The sequence below is a fragment of the Neolamprologus brichardi genome, chromosome 1 (genome assembly GCF_056152115.1).
Source record: "Neolamprologus brichardi isolate AB-2024 chromosome 1, ASM5615211v1, whole genome shotgun sequence".
Taxonomy (NCBI): domain Eukaryota; kingdom Metazoa; phylum Chordata; class Actinopteri; order Cichliformes; family Cichlidae; genus Neolamprologus; species Neolamprologus brichardi.
In genome coordinates, this window is record NC_142104.1 from 34,578,856 (window position 1) to 34,603,458 (window position 24,603).

General features: G+C 43.7%; 1 protein-coding gene across 1 annotated transcript in view; it reads right to left on the bottom strand.

Moving 5' to 3' along the window:
* Positions 1 to 4,350: 4,350 nt before the first annotated feature.
* snx19b (sorting nexin 19b) overlaps positions 4,351 to 24,603 on the bottom strand; it is a 49,824-nt gene continuing 29,571 nt past the window's right edge. The window contains exons 12-14 of the mRNA XM_087841293.1: positions 13,068 to 13,252; positions 12,875 to 12,962; positions 4,351 to 8,073 (exon numbers count right to left, since the gene is read on the bottom strand). Of these exons, the coding sequence (XP_087697419.1) occupies positions 7,950 to 8,073; positions 12,875 to 12,962; positions 13,068 to 13,252 (397 nt within the window). The 3' untranslated portion in view covers positions 4,351 to 7,949. The remainder of the gene's footprint in view (positions 8,074 to 12,874; positions 12,963 to 13,067; positions 13,253 to 24,603) is intronic.

The window sequence follows — 24,603 nt, forward strand, 5'->3', positions numbered from 1 at the left end:
CCACTGGTGTGATCGTTCCACACGTGTAGTTTTATGTTGCATTAAACTAAAAATGCTTCATCTGAGCAAATTACTTCAGGATAACAACAATAACTGTCTGCACATTACACGAGTCCTGATTTGTCACAGCAGCAAAACTCGAGTGCAAAAACACACAAACGTGTCTGTGTGTGCGTCTGTTGGGATTCTGTGTGCACGAGCGGGCCCTTTGTCGAACGTGCATGAAACGCTTTCATTTTTAAAAAGAAAAGGACTGAAGTGGGCTTTGTAGGCAGTTCCAGACGTGATTTTTGCTTCAGTCGTTTCACGACGCAAAAACAGGAAGAACTCAAACACCTCACAGAGCTTTTAAACACGGCTCCCTGTGTCACATCTTAAATAACAGCGAAAGAAGCTTTGAAAATAGAGAATTCTGCCTTCAGTTTTGTCCTTTAAAGGGCAATCAGCTGAACCACACATGCATGTCTGTGTGTGTGTGTCTGTGTGTGTGCGCACATGTGTGTTCTATTATGTAATACAGAAAGGGAAACAAGAGTTAGGCAGAAGGTGGAGTGCCTCCCCCAACAAGAGCCCACAGTGTCAGACAGTACTTAAGAATGTCTGTGTGTGTGTGTCTGTGTGTGTGTGTCTGTGTGTGTGTGTGTGTGTGTGTCTGTGTGTGTCTGTGTGTGTGTGTGTGTGTGTGTGTCTGTGTGTGTCTGTGTGTGTGTGTGTGTGTGTGTGTGTCTGTGTGTGTGTGTGTGTGTGTCTGTGTGTGTGTGTGTGTGTCTGTGTGTGTGTGTGTGTGTGTGTGTGTCTGTGTGTCTGTGTGTGTGTGTGTGTGTGTGTGTGTCTGTGTGTGTGTGTGTGTGTGTGTGTGTGTGTGTGTCTGTGTGTGTGTGTGTGTGTGTGTGTGTGTGTGTGTGTGTGTGTCTGTGTGTCTGTGTGTGTGTGTGTGTGTGTCTGTGTGTGTGTGTGTGTGTGTGTGTGTGTGCATGGAAGGTTTGATGAGAGCAGATTGCGTAACCTGCTGAAGATGAAGAACATGTGGTTTTCATGTAAATCAGCAGAGAAGCAAGACTTTAAAACAACAGCAGCTGGACGCACGCTGCCAGGTGTGTGTGTGTGTGTGTGGGTGTGTGTGTGTGTGTGTGGGTGTGTGTGTGTGGGTGGGTGTGTGTGTGTGGGTGGGGGTGTGTGTGTGTGTGTGGGGGTGTGTGTGTGTGGGTGGGTGTGTGTGTGTGGGTGGGGGTGTGTGTGTGTGTGTGGGGCAATAATGACACGGCAGATTTAACTCTGGGTTTTGGACAAGATGGACACCAACAAATGTCCTTTAATGTTGCTCTTTAAACATTCGTCTTTGTTTCATCCTGTACACGAGACACATGTTTATCACGGCTGATGTCTCAATATTCTTCCAGAGCGCTTTGAGTGTGACGTCACATCTGGCAGTGGAAACAGCTCAGCTTTTTATTGGAGCAGCCAAAAATGGTCCACGATCTCCATATAATGATGCCTTCGTCTTCTTAGACATGATGGGATGTTGTTGTTTTGTCGTTATGTTGTTGTGCACACGGCTGCACGTTTCCAGCTCTTTCAGAGTTTTTACAGGAAGTGTCAGGAATTAAAATCGAACAAACAGTTTGAATGTTTTTGTTTTAGTGAGGCTCCAAAGGGCAGAGCCCGGGAACCTTCAATACAGTCGACGAGCCGGTTTAAACTAGTTTGCATCCCTCATGTATGTTAGACGTGCGGGATTCACACGCTGCATTTAGGTGAACAAATGCATGTTTGTAAGATTCTGCAAAGGGAAACTTTGAATAGTCACAGCCATTGATGTTAATAAGCAGCCTGATCAAGGCTCCGAGTTCACACACACACACACACAGCTCTTGGATGCTGCAGGGACAGGAATCTTCCCACGCAGCCTGCTTCACCTCCTCAGCTACAGTACAAAAGGTCAAAGTGCAAACAGGTTCATTGTTGACCTCGTATTGTGTTTACATGCTGAGCTTTCATTAATAAAATGGTTTCACCAAACCTGACACAGCAGAGCTCCATCAGAGAGCTGCTGTCCATCTCAGAGCTTGATGGAAACTCTGACGGAGCCCAGCTGATGTTTCTTTTCCATAGATTTATTTAGCTGTCGTCTGTTTGTAGACGCTTCACTTTAATCCTTTCCTTTTTTTACATTTACCGCCACATATCAGCAGATAACACACACAAGTGAAGGTTATTAATTTGCAGTAAAGCTGGGATGGGCTGTAGTCATGGAAACCTGCGACCTGCTCCAAACCTGCAGCCTCCTCCAGTGTCCGGGGCTGCAGTTGCTACAGAGACTCTGCGAGGTGGTCTGGTCATGTGGGCGCGGCGGCCTCTACCCAAACGCTGTGCAGGGTCACAGAGCGTCAGCGCTGCTGTGAGCGCAACTTTACTCCTAAAACGGCGCTAATCTGCCCACCCATCCCCCACCGCACCGGGCCGATTTAATTAAGAGCGTTTGGAAGAAGGCAGTACGGCTGCTCGCAGCAACAAGAGGTCAAACCCGCTGATTCCTCTGGTTGGGAATTCCAGACATGGATCTGGATGTGTGTCTCTGTACGTGGACACACTACGAAGTTAGCTCTGCCACAGACGTTCTGCAATGATTTTAGTGTTTTTGCTAACATTGCATCAAATATGACGAGATTTGCATTACAGTCTTTAGTTTTCCATAAACATCAGAGGCGCTTTGGAGCTGGACGCAGGGATGTTTTGGAAGCATTGTGAGATGAAGACATGTCAAATTGAAAAGAAAAATCATGAAATCTCCTGTTTATGTTCATTAATCCTTCTGTGATCCAGGAACGACTCTCGCACGGCGTGGAGGGAATTTTCAGTCGTGTCGGATTAGTCTTGGACTGCTGTGTTGGATGACCAGTTAGGAAAATTCATGGAATTTGGGGGGAATTACTTAATTTAAAGGCTGCTTTGCTGTTCTGCCAAACTTACCGTAATAGATTTCAGTTAATGTTTTAGTGCAGATTAACTGTTCTGCCATAAAATCGTCTGAAACTATTTTAAGAAATCAAACCTAATAGATGTCAGTCTTCCTGTGCGGGTCCCCCGCCCCCACAGACCTCCGAGAAGCTCCCTGAATAGACTTCCAGGAACGGAGGCTGTTGCTGGCACTGCTGCTCTTTGGGACTCTGTTATCGAAACTGAGCGTTTAATGTTTGATCGTGTGGTACGATCAGAGGAGGCGATAACATCGATCAGTGCAACAGAGCGATTTCTGTCTGGGACATTTTATATCTGTGGTGCATTTACAATATCCTGCTCTTTGTTTTGTCAGCTTGAGCCGGTAAAAACTGCTCGGTTAGATGCAAACATCAGTAAATGTCAGTAATAAATAAAAAGCTCCAAATATCCGGTTGGTCAAAGTTCAGAGGGAGGATTTTCTGTCTTACAACCAAAAATATGTAAAAATAACACAGAATCACTTTGGACTCATCTTGATAATCGTTTCATTATCATTTTAGATTAAAAAAAAAAATTCAAATCATATTCATGAGGGATGCAAACACTCGACTAATTACAGCCTGCTGCAGAAGAACCGTCCTACATGACAGAAATGATGGTTTTCTCTGGTCGCCTTGAGAGGACAGCGTGTTAAAGCTTCATGTGTCCGGGTTCCCCCCGTGTGTTCACATCGTACAGTCGTATGTTACTAACGTCCTGCTCCTCTGATGTTCAGAGAAGCTTCTTCCACCACGGTCGTACAGCACCACACTGATACAGACGACTGCACCGGAACATTTGGCATCAGCCCAGATTCCAGCCCAACGCCCCTTCACCTTTATGTGGCTGATGTCACGTGTTTTCAAAGCAGCTCGTTCCAGTCTGAAACTGTATTATCATTGGTTTCCATGGAAGCATGATGATGAAACATTTTATTATTCCCAGTGTTTTATGGGATGTTTGCTTAGGCGTTCCACAGAACATCTGCCAAGGATGTGCTCTCAGGTTAAACCTTTAATCAAACGTAGATCAGAATTCCTAGAAATGCTGGGAATAATGGAAAGTTTTCACTTCTCCAAGTGGATGTTGATGTCTGTGTGACAGCGACTGTGTATCTCATCAGAATCATCTCTGATCTTTATTGTGGGCTATTAGAAATCACCGAGGTGCTTACAGGACGGAGAAAGTCAAATGGCCACACAACAGGGGGAATAAAGACACTATGGAAAACATTTAACTGCAGGCAGAATTCTGGGAGACAGTTAACGTCTATTTTAATAATCTCATAAAAGACGACGCTCACAGGTCTGTTGTAAAAAGTGTCACCTCCACCTGGGTCCAAGAAAATAATGAGTGAAGAAGAGTCGCAGATTTAACAGCTCAGGATTGGTCAGTTTATTGTTTTTAATGTGAAGGTTTACAAAGACAGCACAAGCACACGGTCACAAGTTATGGTGCAGACGGGCAGCAAACACGCAGGTTAACATGATGCATTAGTGTCTGCTGTTTACAAACATGTGGCTCTTTGCTGTATATTTTGGCATTAACACGATACAAAGATAATCTCACATCTGCTACTGAGTAAAGCAGAGCTATTTGTTTCCAGCTTCATGTTGTATTTCTCAGACTCCATTAGAGTAGCTTTGCATGATTGACAGTTTAAAATAAGCCATATTTAGCTCACACTGGGCCTTGGTACAGCACAGATCATCTGCATGAAACAAACCTTTCCAACCAACCTTCCCTCAGGAACTGAAGCTCTAACAGCAGTGGCTGCTGTGCTCACACATGACCATATTAGGACCTTCCTGTTTCCCTAGCGTCACTGATTTGTCGTGAAAGTATTTACAGCATTGACTGACTGGTAATTCATGTTTCACATGACACTCTTATATTAAAACCTTTTCATTATTGGGAAAAATGTCTCATTTACCATCATGTCTGTAAAGCCCACAGCGTGCCGTCATGCTTCCTGTGAAAGGCTGAGAGCTTACACTGTAGCCTGGCAGACATCAGGACTCCTCTGCACATCTACTCAGTTTAATGTGTGAGATATTCTTCTATCACCGCCACGTAGAACAGCACGTCTTCATTCTTAGAGAAACACTGTGCTGGACCAGCTGCTGTAAACGTTACACCTCTAATAGCTGCTAACTACCTAAAAATGGCTAACATGCTAACATCTAATGTTATTTGAGCTTGTTTTGATGGGACATATTGATTTAGTAAAATCATAATAAAACATCATGATAAAGCAAATACAATGATGATCAGGTTTGTCACGGTTGCAGCAACAGTAGGAAGATAATATCCATCCTTCACAGCAGTCAGCAGAGTCGCACACAGTTAGAAACACAAAGCTTGTGAAGTGTTTCAGCACAGAGGGCTGAGCTGAGGGTCCACTGCAGAGTCACACTGTAAGGCAGAGCAGAGGCCTGTCGTCGCTGGCACATCTGTCTCGATTTTATGGGCAGATAAATAATTTCATAATACACACAGTGACACATTAATATCATAGAAAGGAAAGACAGGAAGTTGAGACAAGACTGATACAAGGACAGGAGTGCAAAACAACAACATCTCAGTTTGTAACAAGGCGAATGTGCAGATTCAGTCACATCTGATGTGCTCAACATAAGACGGGAGGGTAACAACAATGAAGCGCTGTAACATTGTTCATAAGGACTGAGAAACTGTAACATGTGATCGTGAGACGCTGAGGCTGCCGTTAAAGGTGCCAGAACTTTCAACAATACGTTCAAAGTGACTGCAGACCGTGTGCTCTCATGGGAGGGTCACCAGCATCGCTTCAAGGTCATCAGGCAACAAGGTCATATATACGAGCTCAAGAAGCGTCTTTATGAACATTTTCAGAGTGCACAATAGAAAATCCCTGAAAATTAAAAATGTATAAACTGATGATGTCTGTACAGTACGCTGTTCTGTAGGGAAACCGTGGCTCCCAGCATCCGTATGGGTATTATGTAGAGCAGCTAATCTATGATGGCAGAAGCAGGACAACACTAAACACGGAGCCGAGCTTCCTTTCACAGATCTGACTGAATACCTGCACACAGGCACCACAGGAAACCCCCACAGGTCCAGTTCCCACATCCCTGATGAGCCACAGCTGTTCGGTGGTGGGGAGGGGAGCTGCACAACATTAGTTGGGTTTCCTGTCGATCAGTTTGGTTTTTAGCCGCTGTAACTGATTCAGCCCCATTCCCACAAAAAACAGCAAAGTGCAAAGAATCGTTTTTGTTCCACGACAGACAAAACGAGCTGCATCTGTGTGGACGATGACAGAGCTGTAACTCTCTGAGAGGTGCTATCAGCTGTGTCATCACTTCCTTCTGACAGCACAGGAAACCTCCACAGGTCCATCATCTGTGTGACAGGTGATGACGGTAAAGAGCATTTATTCACTGATCTTCTCAAAGTGTCTCTATGGATGGAAACCAGCTGATGTGAGGGGAAGTATAACTTCCAGGAAGTATAATGAACTGTATCGACACTTTAAATCTGCTCAGACTGCAGTTGTGGTGGATGCAGACGTTTTGAAACCAGACACAACTTACTACAGAAACAGGGGACACTGCACACTTATTACGTTTTAAGTGGTGATCAGGATGAACAAAGCAAAACACCATTTACGTCTTTAAAGCCAACCTGAGGAGCGCACACCTGCTCAGGTTTAAGGTGCTGCTTTCTTTTTCAAGGTTCGCTTTAATCAAGACCATCTTCCACATGTAGTCTGTGGCTGATAATCCCTAAAAAGAGTCAACTCAGTGTGTGTGAGGGTCGTTACAAAGAAAGAAAGCTACGTTTGTGAAATAGCTCAGTGTGACAGTACATAAAGGAGTCACAGCGAGGACGCTCATCAGACGCAGAGGTTAAACTTTGGACAGATCTCAACCCTGTGTAGCAACGTTGGACACCCTACACGTAAAGACGGGATCTACAAGCTGGCACATCCTTATCCAGAGAATGAATGAGCTTAAATACACAGTGGTCAGTTTTTACTGACGTTCTGCTGTCAGAGCGTACGATGGAGCCCAGCAAACAGCTCTTTATGCTGACAGGCTGGGAACGAGCGCAGAACTGTTGCCTCAATGCAGCGGTGACTCATCAGTCATCAGCGTACACAGATCAAAGGAAAAGTTGAGTAATATTGTATCAACTCTTTAGGAAAACTGGTTAATTAGTAATTCAAGCTCTGCAATTTAAGCAAAGACTGAAGCAAGACATTAAAATGGATCTAGGCCAGGACACTTCCTACATCCTTCCTTCCATCTTTCCGTCTTTGTGCCGACTCTTCTGTTATGTCGGCATCGACTGTTAAAGGACTGTGACGTAAAACATCATCTGTCCCACCCTTCACCTCACTTAGAGGTTAGATTCTATCCAGATGTGTAACGTAACAATCACATGTGTGTACAGATCCGGAGCGATACTGAAGGATGAGTCAGAAACGAGCTGATACGGCGACTCTGGGAGAGCGTTGTGAGACTCAAGTGGAAAAGGACGAAGCAATCCTGCTTCTTAAGCTTTTCTACCAAAAGGCCGTGGAGGGGACTAAGGGCAGGGTGTGAAGACCATCTGAAGGGAGTTTAATGAAATCTGGGGTGTTTAGCAGACAGGAAGAGGCTGGAAGTGGATATCGCAGGAGGCTTTACCACATGTTTAGATCTGAACAGTGCACCGTGACATCAAACACACACCAGGTGCTCTCATGTAATCACATCTGGTTCAAATGTAGTGTGTGCGTCCAGGTCACCATGTTCAAGAACATCGTATCGTATGTCACTACATCAACACATAATCAGACGCAGATCTTAGTGGACCTGAGTCGGGGTGACAAAATCCCCCACTCACACTCTCAGTGCAGAACATGATATCAGCCTTGCTGTCACACTGCTGGGAGTTGTAGACGAGCTAGGATGATGGAAGGTGGGTTTACATGTGTCTCCTCATGCCAGCAGCTTCTCTGGGTTCTTGCCGAGCGTCTGCAGCAGGCTTCTTTGGAAGTTTTCTTCGGGTATTTCAGGAACCAGGAACTCCAGCAGCAGATCAAATATGCAGAACACCAGGTGTCTGAGGGAACACGGCACCAACAACAGAGACATGAAACAGCTGGCGTCACCAACCTGTTAGAGTATTGTGTGATTAGACACTGCTCTTTACTAACATGCATTTAGAAAGCTGTTTGGTGAAAGTGTGTTAGGTTACAGCATCTGAGCTTATTATAGCGTTTAGCATACGTCACTCAGCATTCTCCAGTTCAAAACACAACAACATTCGCTGATACATCCTGATCCATCACATCTCTGTTAGGGAAGCATCAACAGCACATCGGTCTAAAGGCAGGAATACGCACCAGGGTCAGTGTTTGCAACAGTTTCATACCCAACTGCACACCGTGGTTAAAATGAGCTTAATAATGATGCTTCTGTAACTTTGTGTTGCACTTTTGGTAACAGTGTTGTCATCAACTCAGTTAACTTCACTTCAGCTCCACACCTGTGTGCATCACCGCCCAAATGCACTGGAGCGTCAGTGTTGGTTTAATTATTCAGATTCAGCATTTGTCTCGTCAGTCCACAGAAGATTCTTGTCACGTTCAAGGTCACCGAGGTGCTTTCTTTTTGCCCAGTCTGAGACTGAGATATGCGAGGCTTGCAGTCCTTTAGATTTAGTTTTGGATTCTTTTGTGAGCTCCTGGATGAGTCATGTAAATGGTAAATGGACTGGTTCTTATATAGCTACACTCAGAGCGCTTTATACAAGCAATTCATTCACTCAAGCTTCACTTTTTTCTAACTGTGCTTATTTCATACACATTCATCCGTTGGACGCATCGGAGAGCAACATGGGGTTAGTAACGTGCTCAAGGATATTTGGGATCGAACCGCCAACCTTCCGGTCAGTAGGTGACCTGCTCTACCACCTGAGCTACAGCCACCCCAATATGTGCTCTTGGGAGTCATTGTGGTAGTCCAGCCACTCCTGGGAAAGCTCCAAGTTTTCTGTATTTGTGGATAACGGCCCCGTAGTTGGATGGAGTCCCAAAGCCTTAGGAATGACTTTGTAACCCTTTGCAGACAGACGGATATTAATTACTTGGTTTGTTAGCAGTTTCTTTAGACGGTGGCATGATGTGCTGCCTCCGTCTGAGCCCTACCATTGAACAGACGGCCTTTCCTCCAGCCTCTTTCCCAGTGACAGCCATGATAGTTAAGATAATGGATGGAGAACGATGGCTATGACCAGAATAGGTTACATTAGTATATTTTTGAAAGGAGCTCAACACAGTAGTGATGGGTTTTCGGTATAGTTTGTGCAATCTTAACATACCTTAAAAAAAGCCACATTTTCATTGTTTTCCTCACTAACTCCTTGCAGAGGTCTACGACCTCATGTTAACACACTGTGGTGGACACTTCTTCACTTCACGAGCAGCCTGACTCAAACTTTTCAACACAACGACCCAAAACACTGCAGGTGCCGTGTCAGGTCCAATCAACCTGTGGCACAATGTTTGGAAATGATGGTAAACAGCTGGATGCAGATAATTAAAGGATTATGTGAATGCACCACAGAAATAAACAACAATAAACAAATGGGGAAGCAAAGCAGAGCTGCTGGGCACAGCGGGACAAGTTCAAAGTCCACATTAGGATTCAGACTGTAACAATTTATCCAGAGAAGCTCGGACTGATTATATCTCACTGTTCCCCCTTCAGCCTGTTAGAGCTGCTGACAAATGTCATCTTTGAAAGAGTTAAAGTGCTTCTGCAAACATTATACATTCAAGTGACCGCTCTATTAAGACAGCGACACTGCCTGTGAGCATAATGGGATTTCAAAAAAGCCAGATTTTACACACAGACACAAAGAATAGCTGTAAAAGTTTTTACCTCCTAAAAACATCACATGATGTGGACGCGACTACTTCTTTGCACCGTTTGTTTTTTAAACCCTTTTCGACCTGCAGTAAACTGTACAGCATCGTTCCAGGTGAGCACGTACACTCACGCCCACTTGATCAGATACACCTGTTTGTCTCTGGCGTGTCCATCAGAGAGCACCGAGTACTCAGGCAGAATCAGGAGCTTTCTGTTGTCAGCTGCTCTCTTTCTTTCTGTTGTTTATAAAAACTTATGGACCAGATTACATCATGGCTGTCTTAGTCTGCTGTTCCTCTGCTCTGCTAACACCAGGCAGGCTGAAGCCTGCTCTTACAGGGCCGACGCCTCCTTCCCACCAGGTTGTGTGGAGGTGAGCTTATTAGGGTTTATAGACTCTTACTGCTGGAAAAATACAAATAAACAATAATACACTTTTAAAAAGAAAAGGAAATGTTTTGATTTTGTCAGATTAGTTTTGGGTATTACTGGAATCTTCTCTCCGATTCAAAATCTCTCTGGACTTTATCAGCAGCAAAAAAGCCCAAAAACGATTAAATCTAATTATGAATTTACAACCAGGTTGTGGAAACACATTTTTGGTGACTGGTCTCTGTGTGACTGACGCTCGCTTTTATCACCCGCTCTGACTTTGACACAGCGGTGCTTTGAGATAAATGTTATCATAAGCATCCTATCATAACAATGCTAGCATAGCCACATTTAGCACACAACATATTTACAAAGTACACCATCTCAGCTTGAAGTGTCAGAATACCAGAGCTACAAGAGAAACTGGATGAAATGTCAGTTTATTTTGGTCAGAACTAGAGAAACGTCTGCTCGAGCACTGAGACACGTCCAGAGCGTCAAACCTGCAGGGAGCTGAACAAAGTGAAGTTTTAACGTTTCCTGGTCATCACACTTCAACCTCATGCTGCTAGTTTGCTAAAGACTAAATAAGTGTTAACTAGTATGTCACACTTACTGTTTGTCCATTTCTATTTTTACTTCACTAAATGGCAACACTAACAGGCACGAGTGTAAGTGAATCAAATTACAGCAAAGCCTCAAATGTCTGCAAGCAGCAGAAGTTAATAATATGAGACATGTGGATAAAAGTCCCAGGGGTCTTCCCATAACAATAAAACAATATAGCTGATTTAAATTTGGATGATTTCCCGACATGTCCAGATACCTTCCAGTATGAATGCTGTTTATGAGGCCGCTCCCTGCAGGCTCATAAACAGCATACAAATATCAGCTTTCAATTTAAAGGTCCACTGATTCCACACCGAAACTGAAAGGTCGCTGTTCTGACTGTGGGACAATAAACGAGTTACCACCTGCAGTGAGTAAAGCTAACCCAGACACGGTTATATAATCTTCATTTACAGATATGCCAGCTGGTTTGGTGACATATAAAAGAAGAGTCAGTGTGGAGATATGGATTTGTTAGGAACAGTACAAACTATGGCTGCCACAAATTATTATTCTGATAGTCGACTAATCAGATCATCATCCATTGGACGTAAAACAGCTGACTGCACCAGCAGCATCTGCTCTAACTGTCATCAGCTTACAGCTGGAAGTGTTTAAGGTGCTCACTAAAAATAAAGACAAGATGATAGTTTATTAACTTTTAATGAAATCTGCAGATTGATTTGGTGAAGTTTAATAAACTCCTTGCTATCTAAAATATAACAGGACACCGGAGTAAACTCTCGACCGTCTCACACTTCAGTTTAATCAGTTTTCTGCTTGATGTTTATTCAGCTGTGTGAAAACTATAACTTTAATCTCAGCCAAACCGATTTACTCAGGAACAAATAAAACACTGAAAAAAGCCAAACAATAACATTTTTAAGTTATCTAAGTGACTTATATATCATGTTTAACCTGAGTAGCCAAAGAACACGAGGGGTCAGAGAGCTCGCTGTTCTCATCAGCTCAAGTGACCTTTGACCTCCCGGGCGGCCATAGAGCTGGTGGGTAACAGACGTCTATGAAAACGTCCGCGCACTTTGCAAACGTGATGTGTCGATAAACTGAGCAGATATTCAAAGTTTACACATTCTCAGCTGAAAATATGTAAAAGTTTATTTTGTGGCCCAGAAAGATCAATAAGAGTGATATTAAGACTAAGTAGCTGCCGCCATTGTTGGAAACTGGAATTGGTCCTGAAGGGCGGGGCTATACTAAAACTCATGAAGTCTTTATCACAACATGCTGACGATCAACCAGAATGAAACAAAACTAAAGTCTTTGGCTTCTACACGCAGTAAAAACTTGTGATTTTAAGATATGCAGAGTGTGATTTGACAAAACTTTATGGCAACATTGAGACGTCGTACGGCACAAAAAAAGGTATTGTAGTTTTGTACTGATCTCTCCACAACCTCTCATGATATTTTATACTGGATATGTTTACTTGAAATTATTTTTCTATATCAACTTTAACCTTGTGGAGTAAGAGTGAAGGTCAAACACTTGACCATGCCCTCCAAGGCCGAGCATAATGCTGTGAAGCTGTGGAGTGATTCCCTGGTTGGGTCACTCAACAACTGCAATCACGCAACTGTGATAACTGGAGTGCACATTTCACAGCGCTGTGGAAATCTAAAATCAGGAACGGGGGCAAACTCTCTTTTCCTCCACTCTAAAGTCTAAATCACCTCGAGCTGTTACTGGATCTACGTTCAGACAGAAGTTATATCTTGAAAACTGTGGACGCTCGAACAAATAGACCAAAAACTAAACGGAGCTCTTACAGGTTGTGCGGATTCTACCATTAGTTCATATGGCGTCCCACAGAAAACAGATACTAGATCATTTTGTTTATCAAGGAAATCAAATAAAAACTGAGCATGACAACAGGAAGAACTGTTGAACCATATTTTGTATAATTTTCTGATGACTCATTTCTGAGAAGCAGAGGTGCGTCTGACAGCAGACAGGCCACCTAAAGGGCACAAGGTGGGTATACTGACCTGTTGATGTGGGGGTCCTGGAAAGAGTCCAGAGCAGTCTGCCAGCTGAGTCGGTACTTCTCTGAGCCCAACACATCTGAGACCAGATCTAGACAAAAAGATTGAGATGTAAAAACTCAAACTGACTGAATAAGAGCAAACACTGTAACAGGAATGGCGCCGATTCAAGGATCATAACAAGCCTGAGACGTACCTGGTAAGAGTCTCATCAGACAGCGTAACGCTTGTTGTTTGGTGTCATCCTTTTGCTGCTGGCTGCGTTCAAACACCGGGGCAGTTGGCAAAACTCCCCCGGGCCACACCGCCTCCTGGATGACCTGCAGGTACACCACCCAGTACCTGGTACATGTGAGGTTGGACACACTCACATCGAGCCATCTGAAATGAATAAAACACAAAGAGCTTTCAGTTCACAGAAACAGCGTGACAGTGTTCACTGTCCCCATGTTAGTGTTCTGAACTGGTGCAACATGCAGGTTTGCATACGCACGTCCACGACCTGCTGCCTCTCAGTGATTAAAGTACACCACCAGTTTGCATTCACCTCATCTAATGGTTTTATTGTTACTACTTTCTACAGTGTAGATACAAACTGAAGACATCAAATATATGAAGATATATGGAGTTATGTGTTAATGGCGTTGGGACCATCAGCTGACAGCCTCGTTTGACAACTGTTAGAATTCATATTATAGCGAGAACCAAACAGCTAAGTAAAGAGAAACAACAGCCCATCATTACTAACTGAAGGTCAGTCAGTCAGAAAATTGCTAAAACGTTGAATGTGTCTGAGTGCAGTCGCAAAACCATCAAGCACGGCGATGAAACTGGCTGACATGAGGACGCCCCAGGAAAGGAAAGAGTCCCTCTGCTGCTGAGGATACAATCACCCACCAGCCTCAGAAATCGTTAACAGCTCAGATCAGAGCCCAGATAGATGCTGCACAGAGCTCCAGACACATCTCTACATGTTCAGAGCAGACTGTGTGAATCAGGCCTTTACGGTCAAACAGCTGCTGAGAAACCACGACTGAGGAAAAGCAACAAGCAGAGATTTGATTGGACTAAGAAACACAAGGATGGACATCAGACCATCTGTGCTTTGGTCTGATGGGTCCAAATCGGAGATCTTTGGCTCCACCTGCCGTGTCTTTGTGCAGAAAAGGTGAACGATGGTCTCTACATGCATGGTTCCCACTGTGAAGCATGGAGGAGGTGTGATGGTGTGGGGGGGCTTTGCTGGTTTCACAGTTGGTGATTTATTCCAAACTGAAGGCACACTGAACCAGCATGGCCACCACAGCATCCTGCAGCCACATCCCATCATTTATTCTCCAACAGCACAATGACCCCAAACACACCTCCAGGCTGTGTGAGGCCTCTGTGACCAAGAAGGAGTGATGGAGGCCTCCACAGCCACCTGACCTACACCCAGTGGAGATGGTTTGGGATGAGATGGAGCGCAGAGTGACGGCAAAAGGACCAACAAATGCTCAGCATCTCTGAACTCCTTCAAGACTGTTGGAAACCGTTTCAGGAGACGACCTCATGAAGCTCATGGAGAGAAGGCCAAGAGTGAGCGAAGCAGGAATCACAGCAGAGGGCGGATATTACGAAGAATGTAAAACATCAAACATGTTTTGAGTTGTTTCACACTTTTGTGTTTACTACATACTTCCACGTGTGTTCATTCATAGTTTTGATGCCTTCAGTGAGAATCTACAAAGAGTCATGAAATCAAGAAAAACCATTAAATGAGAAGCTGTGTCCAAACCTTTGACTGGTGCACGTGGAACCAGAACAGCTGGAAATGTAGGCTTGTTTTTTTTTTTAAGGTGTTTTAATTCCTTTTACATTTCCCACATTGTCCCACAGTCAATAACGAACAACGACATGACTCTGGACAGGTTGCCAATCAGAGCCAGCCCTTTACATTCACACCTTTGGAGCCACTTAGACTCAGAAATAACCCTCAGATGGTAAAAGTCCAGACCTTTGCTGTGACTGTCCCGCTGTGGTATCCCAAATCCCAGATTAATATATCAATGATGATTTTTAACATTTACTACATAATCATGCATCTAATTTCAAGGCCAAATACCAACAGTTGGTTAACCTCCTGACTTCATCAGTTCAATGTTTTGTGACCTCGTCTTCATGCCTGACATCCCTAATGCTGAAGATCATATCCTCCAACCGGCCAATCCTTTTAAATATAACCAACGCCTAATTGCATTCCCACGCAGATTTGAAGCTCTTGAGGTCATCAGAACAGCCTGGCAGAGTCTTGCACTGACAGGTCTCAAACTGATCCCATTTCCCTAAAGCCTTTCACATCACGGCTGCATTTAAGGTCTTGTGATGATTAGATTCAACAGGCTGCGTTTAGCTGGAAGATTCTGACCTCTTTCATCCTGACCTGACCTCTTTAAGACCAAGATTTACCATCAGAGGAGTGGAAACACCATCAGTCACCACCCAGACTGATGGAGAGGTTATTTAAAGCCAAAGTAAAAGCTAAACACAACATCACAGCGTAGGGCGTATGCCACTGAACGTCCATGTGATGGCTGAGGTCGGAGCAGACAGGTGAAGTTGGATAGCTGAGGTTTAATGAGGTTTAAGTCCTTCTTAAATTGCATTTCAGTTACTACTTCCAGGGAACTAAATGTTTGTCCATACAGACGCTGTTATGCAACATTTATTCTGAACCTCAGAGCTGTGGAAGAAAACAGGAATGAGGCCCAAGTTACCGCAGAGCAGCACAGAGACACAACGGACGCTGTGCCAGGCATCACTTTTGGTTTACAATGATTTACTCTAATGTCTCGCTGTTTTAAGCCACCAAAACACATCTCACGAATAACTGTAAAGGAAAAAAAAGCTTCCAACACGACTCAAGTTACGTCTGTAAGAACTTTAGTTAACTTTGACAGGCCATCAAGTTTCAAACAAAAATGCTAAAACTGCAAATAAAGAAGTAAAATATCTTTTGGTATTTTAGGAAATATGCTGTTTCGGTGTTTCTAAGAGTGAAGAACTTTAATTCACAGAAACAACCCAAAGCACCACTGAGTCATATACGCTACCAGTGGGCAGGAAAGGCTGGTTAGAGGCACAGAGCCGAAGCACCAGATCTGCAGAGGCTGCCGTCCATCACAGCTGACAGCACCCAGGCTGCAGACTGTATAAAGCCTCGTGAGTTTAAACAGCACATAGTAGCAAGATAAACTGATGAAAGCTGTTATAGTATACACTGAGAGGCACAAGAGACTAGGAGAGTGCACAGGAGAGTGTACAACATGGATTAGAGGTCTCCACGTTCTGATGGGAGACGCCACCAAAAGTGGATGAGAACAACAGGGCTGAGGTCCTGTGGGAGTCGTCCTGCCGGACACAGTGGTGGACGACAGTTCGAATAGATGTGTCATTCCCAGCAGACCAGCAAGAAGGAGCACACAGAAGAAGTACCAGGGGGTGAAGAAACAACTGGAGCAGATGTGGGAGGCAAAGTGGTAACAGAGCACTGTGAGCCGGACAGCTGGCTCCAGCAGATTCCAGGCTTTGTCCAGAAGACTATAATCCCAGGAGATGATGCTCCGAACCCTCAAACTCCCAGAGACCTGAGGCTCGAGGAACACCCCTCCCACCACCACCACCAGGGGTTGACATATTTTATATTCTTTATACACATCCCCCCTTAATTGTATTAAGTCTAACATAATCAACATCTATCAGTGTCAAATTGTCTGTTTTAATACATTTTGAGAACAACTGGCTGAAATCTGAAGTCATGGACATCCCCACAGAGAGGCCTTTCTCCTCTGTGAAGCAAAACTGTGGCTGCAGATGCTTCCAGTTACCACTAGGGCTGCCACAAACGATTATTTGATAGTCGACTAGTCACCGATTATTTTTGCGATTAGTCGACTAATCAGATCGTCATCCATTGGACGTAAAAGTACAGCTTATTGCACCAGCAGCATCTGCTCTTATATAACTATCATTAGCTTACAGCTTTAAGTGTGTAAGGTATGTGCTAACTAACAATAAAGACAAGATGATAGTTTATTACATTTTAATGAAGTTTGCAGATTGTTTTGGTGAAGTTTAATAAACTCCTTGCTATCTAAAATATAACAGGACACCGGAGTAAATTCTCCAGCATCTCACACTTCTGATAATCAGCTGTCTGCTTGACGTTTATTCAGCTGTGTAAAAACTATAACTTTAATCTCAGCCAAACCGATTTACTCAGGAACAAATAAAATACTGAAAAAAGCCAAACAATAACATTTTTAAGTTATCTAAGTGACTTATATATCATGTTTAACCTGAGTAGTGAAAGACGGCGGTGGGTTTGAAAACGATTAGCGGGAGTCCGGTGTTCTCACGGCTCTAGTGAGCCTAGCCCCCGGCTAGCTATCGAGCTAGTGGGTAACAGACGTCTCCGAAAACGTCGGAGCGCTTTTGAAAATATGTGGTGTCTTGATAAACTGAGCAGATATTTGAGGTTTACACAGCTACATTCTCGCCTGAAAATATGTTAAACGTTTATTTTGTGACCCAGAAAGAATAATAAGAGTAATATTAAAACTAACTAGCTGCCGCCATTGTTGGAAACTGAGCTGGGCTGCGCTATGAATTCTGGGACACAGCTTCTTCTTCTTCTTCTGGGTTTAACGGCAGCTGGCATCCTTGTACATGCAGTGCTGCCATCTTCTGTTTCAGTCCGTTATTACACTCTTAAATCCTGCTACTTATTCCTGCGTCTTTTGTGATCTTACAAAACTTCAAACGACGCGTCGACTATTAAATCAGTCGTCGGCGATTTTGATAGTCGACGTAATCGTGAGTAGTCGACTAATTGTGGCAGCCCCAGTTACCAGCAGCAGAATGAATCAGTGAATGATGTTTTCCAAGAAACCATGAGGCTGAAAAGGTTTGGTTGTTGAAAAATGTGAATTTATTTGAAACACTTGGAATCCAGTGAACACTTTCAACTTTCAGTGCAAAATTCAACACAGGTAATGTAAGCTTAGCCTGGTCCCCAATAACAGCAATGAATTCTTCTTGAGGCTGGTTAAAGCTCAGCTGATATTCACATAATTAAGACACAACTAGAATAAATCACACTTATGAATGCAAAGTGCTACAGTTCCTGACAGATAAATACAGGAACACCCTGAAGCGTGTAATTCATGCCATGATATCCTGCTTTAGTGGTTACTGGACACTTGTAGGAGAAATGCATTTATCACTCCTTTAAGGGCCTGCCATGCTAACGTGGATGAGCTACAGTAATTTACACATTTACAGTAACAGTTTGGAGCTTTGCACTGACAGACTCCACATAAATGGAAGTTTTATAGCTCGTGCTGTCTGAGGTTTAAGAATAAACTGTATCCTCATATAAAAGTTTGAATTGCTTGCTGGTCGAGGAAAACTGACTTTTTGTTCTTTTTACAAACCAGCATCAAGCTGGAAACTGGTTCTTATGTTTCTGTGACCTCACTCCACCGAAGAAAGTTCAGCTGTTTAAATTGTGCTCAAATTCTTCCAGACTTTGAAGCAGAGATGCAGCAAATAAAATGTGTCTCTTTTTCCAGTTTCAGATTTATCTAAAATCTCACCTTCTGATCTACTACGGTTTATAACTTTTGTCCATTTTCTAGAACAAAAAAGAAACTAAATTCTGACTGAACGTGGATTGCAGTGTTTACTGCAGCGCACACATCACTGCATCCTGTAAGTTTACAGCTTCTTTGTGTACTTCAAACTGAACTGAGCGAACCATGCTGGAGCTCATACAGCTGACACATTACAGTGATTTAACTGAGATGACAGAAGCATAAACACAGAGAAGACATTCACTGGCAGAGCTGTGAGACTGGAGAAAGTGAGGATGTTAAACTCTCCGAGTACAAACAGCTCAGGTGTGAGACCTCTGACCTCTTTGTGTATGAGACTTTGAAGCACACCTTCATCAATGGGGTAATGCATGTAGAGGTGCATGGTAATAATACAGCACATGTAGCAGCTGTTGTTTTTAGGGAAATAACTCCAAAGAAAAAAATCCACATGTTGATTTTTTCAGTGCTTTTGAAAACTGAGCATCAGATAGTAAAGGCAGTAAAATGACTGTGTTCAAACATCAGTTCATGCTAACAGCATGCAGCTGCAGCAGCACTAAGGTCAGTACAACACGCTCACAGCCTGCTGCTTGTATTTGTATGAACTCAGCAGAAGTTGGGCCTCACAGATACATGAAGCTACAGAAATGGACAGTGACGAGGGTTTGTTTAGCTTTAATGCCTTTGGTAAGCTTCCTCCAGCCACAGTGAACGGGGAGTTCACTTTCTACAGACACTGCAACACAAACACAATTGCTTACACCACATCCTTACTGGAACACAGCCCAGTCTAACCCACAGCTAGACTGGAAAAGCAAACAGAGCTGAGCCGTGAGGACAAGCCGATGTTAATTTTGACAAGTGAAAGAGACGATGAACGACTCGTGTGCAGGCTGGCAGCTTCTTCTCAGACCTCAGCACACTGGTTTTCAGACCTAATCTTAAACACCTATTGGTATTTAATGAGTGTGTGTTGGCTGTGTTTAGGTTAGCATGTCTGATTTGTCCCAAACACAGATAACTAATATATATATAACTACAACTAATATTTGATGAAGCTGAAACTCATTTTCAGTTCTCTGACACAGTTTCAGTTTTGTAGTCGAGCGTTACAAGGATCCACATCTTTCCAACTTTGAGCTCACCTAATTAAGAATTGATATTTCTATAAACCATGAAGTAGAATTGTATTTATATAGCACCAGATCACAACAGCAGCTGTCGCAACCCCAACAATCCAACGATACTCTGTGAGCAAGCACATAGGCTACGTTCACTCTGCAGGTCTTGATGCTCAATTCAGATTTTTTGATCAAATCCGATTTTTTTGTCTGCTCGTTCACACTACAAATAAAATGTGACAGCAAACGCGCTCTAGTGTGAACGCTCAAAGCAGCCGCATGTGCAAAAGAAGACGTCACACACAACGCGCTCTGTTTAGACCCAGAGCAACAGTATTGTTTGACTGATGGCCTTAATATGAAGACTTCAGACTTCACGTTTCCCAATTTTTGCTTTAAGTTATTTTGTTATTTACATAATAATGTAAATAACCTAATAATGATCCTTATTGCTGTTTTAGAGGAGCGCTGCTTCAAAGGATAGTTGCAGATTTCTGTCAGAATCTGCAGATTATACAGTACAAAGAAAATGTTCACGTTTCTCCAACGTTGTCTTCCCAACAGTTTCACTGACAGGAAGCGTTCACGATGTCTTCTCCAGCGCTGATAATTGGCGTCTGTCTTGTGTCAGTGACGTAAAAGACGGATTTAATGCGACATGACCATCAAACAGCAGCTTTCTGAAACATCAGATATGTATCTGATTCAGTACCACATACGAAAGTGACCCAGGTCGGATTTGTGCCGTTCACACTGTCACACCATGATCGGATATGGGTCGCATAGGGTCAAAAAAAATCGGATTTGATGCGCTTTTGCCTGCAGTGTGAACGTAGCCTTAGTGACAGGAAGAAGGAAGAACTCCCTGTTAACAGGAAGAAACCAAATGAGAACCAGACATCAGACTCAGGGAGGGCCAACCATGTTCTGGGTCTGAGGGAGGAGACGGGAGGAGAGACGGGCTTTGGAGGAGCCGGAGTTGGAAACATAACTTTGTCTCTCAACTCAAGTTCTGTCAGTGCTGCTGGGACATCTTTATTTTACTCTTTCAAGCTTTAACTTAAACTGAGAGTCAGTCACTACAGTTACTACGACATTATTACTGTGGTGATGCTGAACAATAATGCAGGTGAATAATCGTAAAAGGCTGATTCTGTTCATCTTCCAGCATCATCATCAGGTGACCTCTTCAGTCTCAGCTGACTGCAGGTTTCCAACAAACAGGACATTTACACAATGACTGAAACTTCATTAATATGCAAACTGTCACGACCCCTGATCAATAACCATGAGTCCCATTCACAGAGCGGGGGAATGGCTGCAATCACAGCATTGTAAGGTGGTGACAGATGGACCCTCAGGCCTCCTCCTCCATCGCTGCGTGAACAGAATCGACCTTTTGGGATGTGGTGATGCATGTTTTCCAAAACTTTACACAGGATGTGACGACTTAATAATTAGACAACAAGCAAACAGGCTGGTAATATTAAAACTCCAGTAACTCCACCAGACAGCACGGTGCTGCAGAGATCAGCACTGTCGCCTCACAGTGAGACATTATTACCCATGAAGTTTTGAACCTAAACTGGATCCCACACAGTGTCTACATAACACAGCGATTCATGAACATGTGTTCCTGCTCAGGCAAAGAGCATTAAACAAACATTAAACAGCATAAAAACAATAACAGGGCTGCCCTCATTTCTTAACAAATAAAGAAAGTCGTTTTCTATACGCAGCCTGTAGGACAGGTCTCAGAGGACCTTTGCCCAAACGAGGGCAAATAAAAATGGTGCAGTGTGTGAAACTTCAAAAACAGAGTGTCCTAGTTGGCATCAAACTGTAGTTTGAATGAAGCTGCTGGCAGCATTAGGTCCAGAAGCCAGTGTTAACTGCAGACACGTTGCAGATGACCTGCATAAAATACTCCAAGTTTCCAGCCTGCTAATCAAATACGATCAATACAATGACGAGACGATGTTTGAAGTGGTAGGAAAGAATAACTGGCAGCAGACTGTCGAGGCCAAGCCGTGAGTTTTATTACAACCGTGGTCATCCTGCAAACGTGCAATAAAAGCACGAAAAACAAGATCCCTGCTGTAACACTCGTACCTACAAAATGATAGCGCTCAGTCCAGCTCAGAGTCTGCGGCTCAAGTGTTGGACAATCGCTGTGGCAGCAAGTCAGCCAGCTGCAGTGTAGGAGGCAGAGCGGGTCATCTATTAATAGGGATGGGTATCGTTTAGGTTTTATCCGATACCGGTGCCAAACCGGTACTTTTGAAACGGTGCCGGTGCTTAAACGGTGCTCAAACCGGTGCTTAAAGAATGGAGAACACAAACTTTGTCCAAAAACCTCTCATGTTCAGCTGTTTTTTTGTAAAAAGATAACAATGTTAGCCTTTTCTGCAGCTATGGGGCATATATGGTATCACTCTTGGCTGGAAGCAGCTTAAACAATGGAAAAAACACAAACTTTGTCCAAAAACCTCTCATGTTTAACTGTTTTCCACTTTTTCTTTGGTCATTTCAGCCTTTTTGTCCAGGGTGAAGGGAGTATCTGCCATCAAACAAGAAGACAGCCGCATGTAGCTATGATGATGTTTGCTAGTTCACCTTACATGCATTAATGTAATAACGTGGTTAGCCTACTCAACGTAAATTACACACGAACAACATTAAGCTACTCACGCAGAGAAGAACGGCTGCTGCTGCATCATCATCATCATCATTTCTGCTACACTGGCAGGGCTAGGGGCCAGGACTCTACTCTTCGGGTTTTTGGGGGATGTTGCTAACTCCGGGTCCGATAACAGGCACCACACCCGCAGAAGATGTGCTCGGTGTGAGGTCTCGCAGCAAGCTATCAAATACGGCGCATTTCTCGGCTTTTAAAAAAACACTATACGTCGCCAGGTGTTTCATCAGATTTGAGGTGTTACCTCCTTTGACAGCATCACAGTATCAGCTTAAAGCACTTGTTGCAGCTGCTGAGTTTGCATCTTTTGCTGTGAAGTACAGCCAGACTTTGACCGCTTGGCCTTGGGCATTTTTAATCTGTAGCTCTGCTCTAAAAGAACGTACGTACCTGGACCCGCCTACTATCCTCGAAACATAAAATGATTGGCTAGAATCTAAAGTGTATCACAGCTCAGGAAAAAAAGCACCGAAATGTGCGCTGCTTTTCGGTCTGGTTACTACCGTTTATGTCAGAACCGGTGCCATCATGGCACCGGATACCGGTACCCAACCCTATCTATTAATCAGAAGGTTGGCGGTTTGATGCCTGGCTGCTCCAGGCTGATGCATCCACTGGTGTGAATGTGTTTGAAGAAAGTGTTTGTAAGAACGAGGCGCACTGTGAGTGATCAGAGTAGAAAGTAAGAACAAATCTTTCTCTGTGAATGGACCAGGCTAAAATTAAAGGCACTAACATCACATGAGGTCAGACTTATAGTCTTGATGTTTTATTTTGCTTGTATGTCAGGCACTGAAAGTGAATGTGAACAAAGACTGTACAAAGGCGTGAAAGCTGCTCTACATACAGACTGTCTGATCTCGCAGTGAGACGAAGCGTCAGTCATCGTTTGAGCCGGCATCCCTCTAAACTCTGAGCATTAAAGACAAACTTGTCAGGATTTACACAGGACAGACTCGTGGATTACCACAGACAGGATGTGGAGTCAGTAATACCAAATAGACACAATTTAAATGTCTGTGGTTGCAGTGAGTGCATCAGCACTCACAGAGACAAAGCTGTTAGCTTAAATTAGCTCCACATGTCTTAGCTGCAGGCTAAAGTACAGTTCTCATAAAAGCCTAAACTTCTTTTCAGAGCTAAACACATGGAAACATGAGATACTGAACAAGACAAACAAACTATTTTGCTGCTCATACCAGCACAACACTATCGACATGCCAGGGGGCCGGGCTGTTTTGCAACGACATCAGATGTGATACATCTTGAACCAAAAGTGTTCTTTTAATTTTACATGAAATATGATTTATTTCATGTAACATGAACTCATTCCCAATTCATGTTTTCACTTTCCACCAACAGTCTGATAACCTGCTTATTTCTACTCAGAACTACTCTGAACTGAGAGATGGGGACACTGAGGACAGGTCGCCTCTGAGCTAACACTGTGGTTGGACCAACTTCAGAATTAGGGAGGATGGCACAGAGAAAGCCGACTATCCCTGTCATCCACTCTGACGATCTTCTGTCCCCAGAGTCACTGCTGGGTAATAAACTCAAATTCTGCAACTTGTGTAGCTGGTGTTGGAGTTTGAAACACACAACCAGATCACAGGACTTGACAGCAGTGGCAGGTATGCGTGACACTGCACTGCCCCACCCGTTCCACAAGGTTTGAGTGTGTTTATGGGATTTTGGGCCAAGCTTTTGGAAGATCAGACACTGATGTGTGATGAGAACGCTGGCGTGCAGTCTTCGCTGTAATTCGTCCCAAAAGCGTTCGATCAGGTTGAGGTAGGGCTGCTCAATTAATCGAATTTTAATCTCGATTACGATCTGGGCTTTCAACGATCATTAAAAATGACTGAGCCGATTATTAGCCCCTCCCTCGTGCTTTACTCTCGCGCTGCTCCGTGTGGCAAATCGAGCGCACCTCTCTGCATTTCCAACACGTGTCACAACAATTAAGAGCAGCGGTCTCCAACCTTTTTTGCGCCACGGACCAGTTTATGCCCGACAATATTTTCACGGACCGGCCTTTAAGGTGTCGCAGATAAATACAACAAAATAAAACTAGTACCAAAAAAAGAAGATTTATTCATAACACACGTGAAAAGACCCAGGAAAACCGAGTAAACGATAAAAACGATAACAAAATAAAGCTGAAAACCGATAAAAACCCTGAAAACTATACATTTCACACCTGAGCCTCAACTCTCGCGGCCCGGTACCAAACGACTCACGGACCGGTACCGGTCCGAGGCCCGGGGGTTGGGG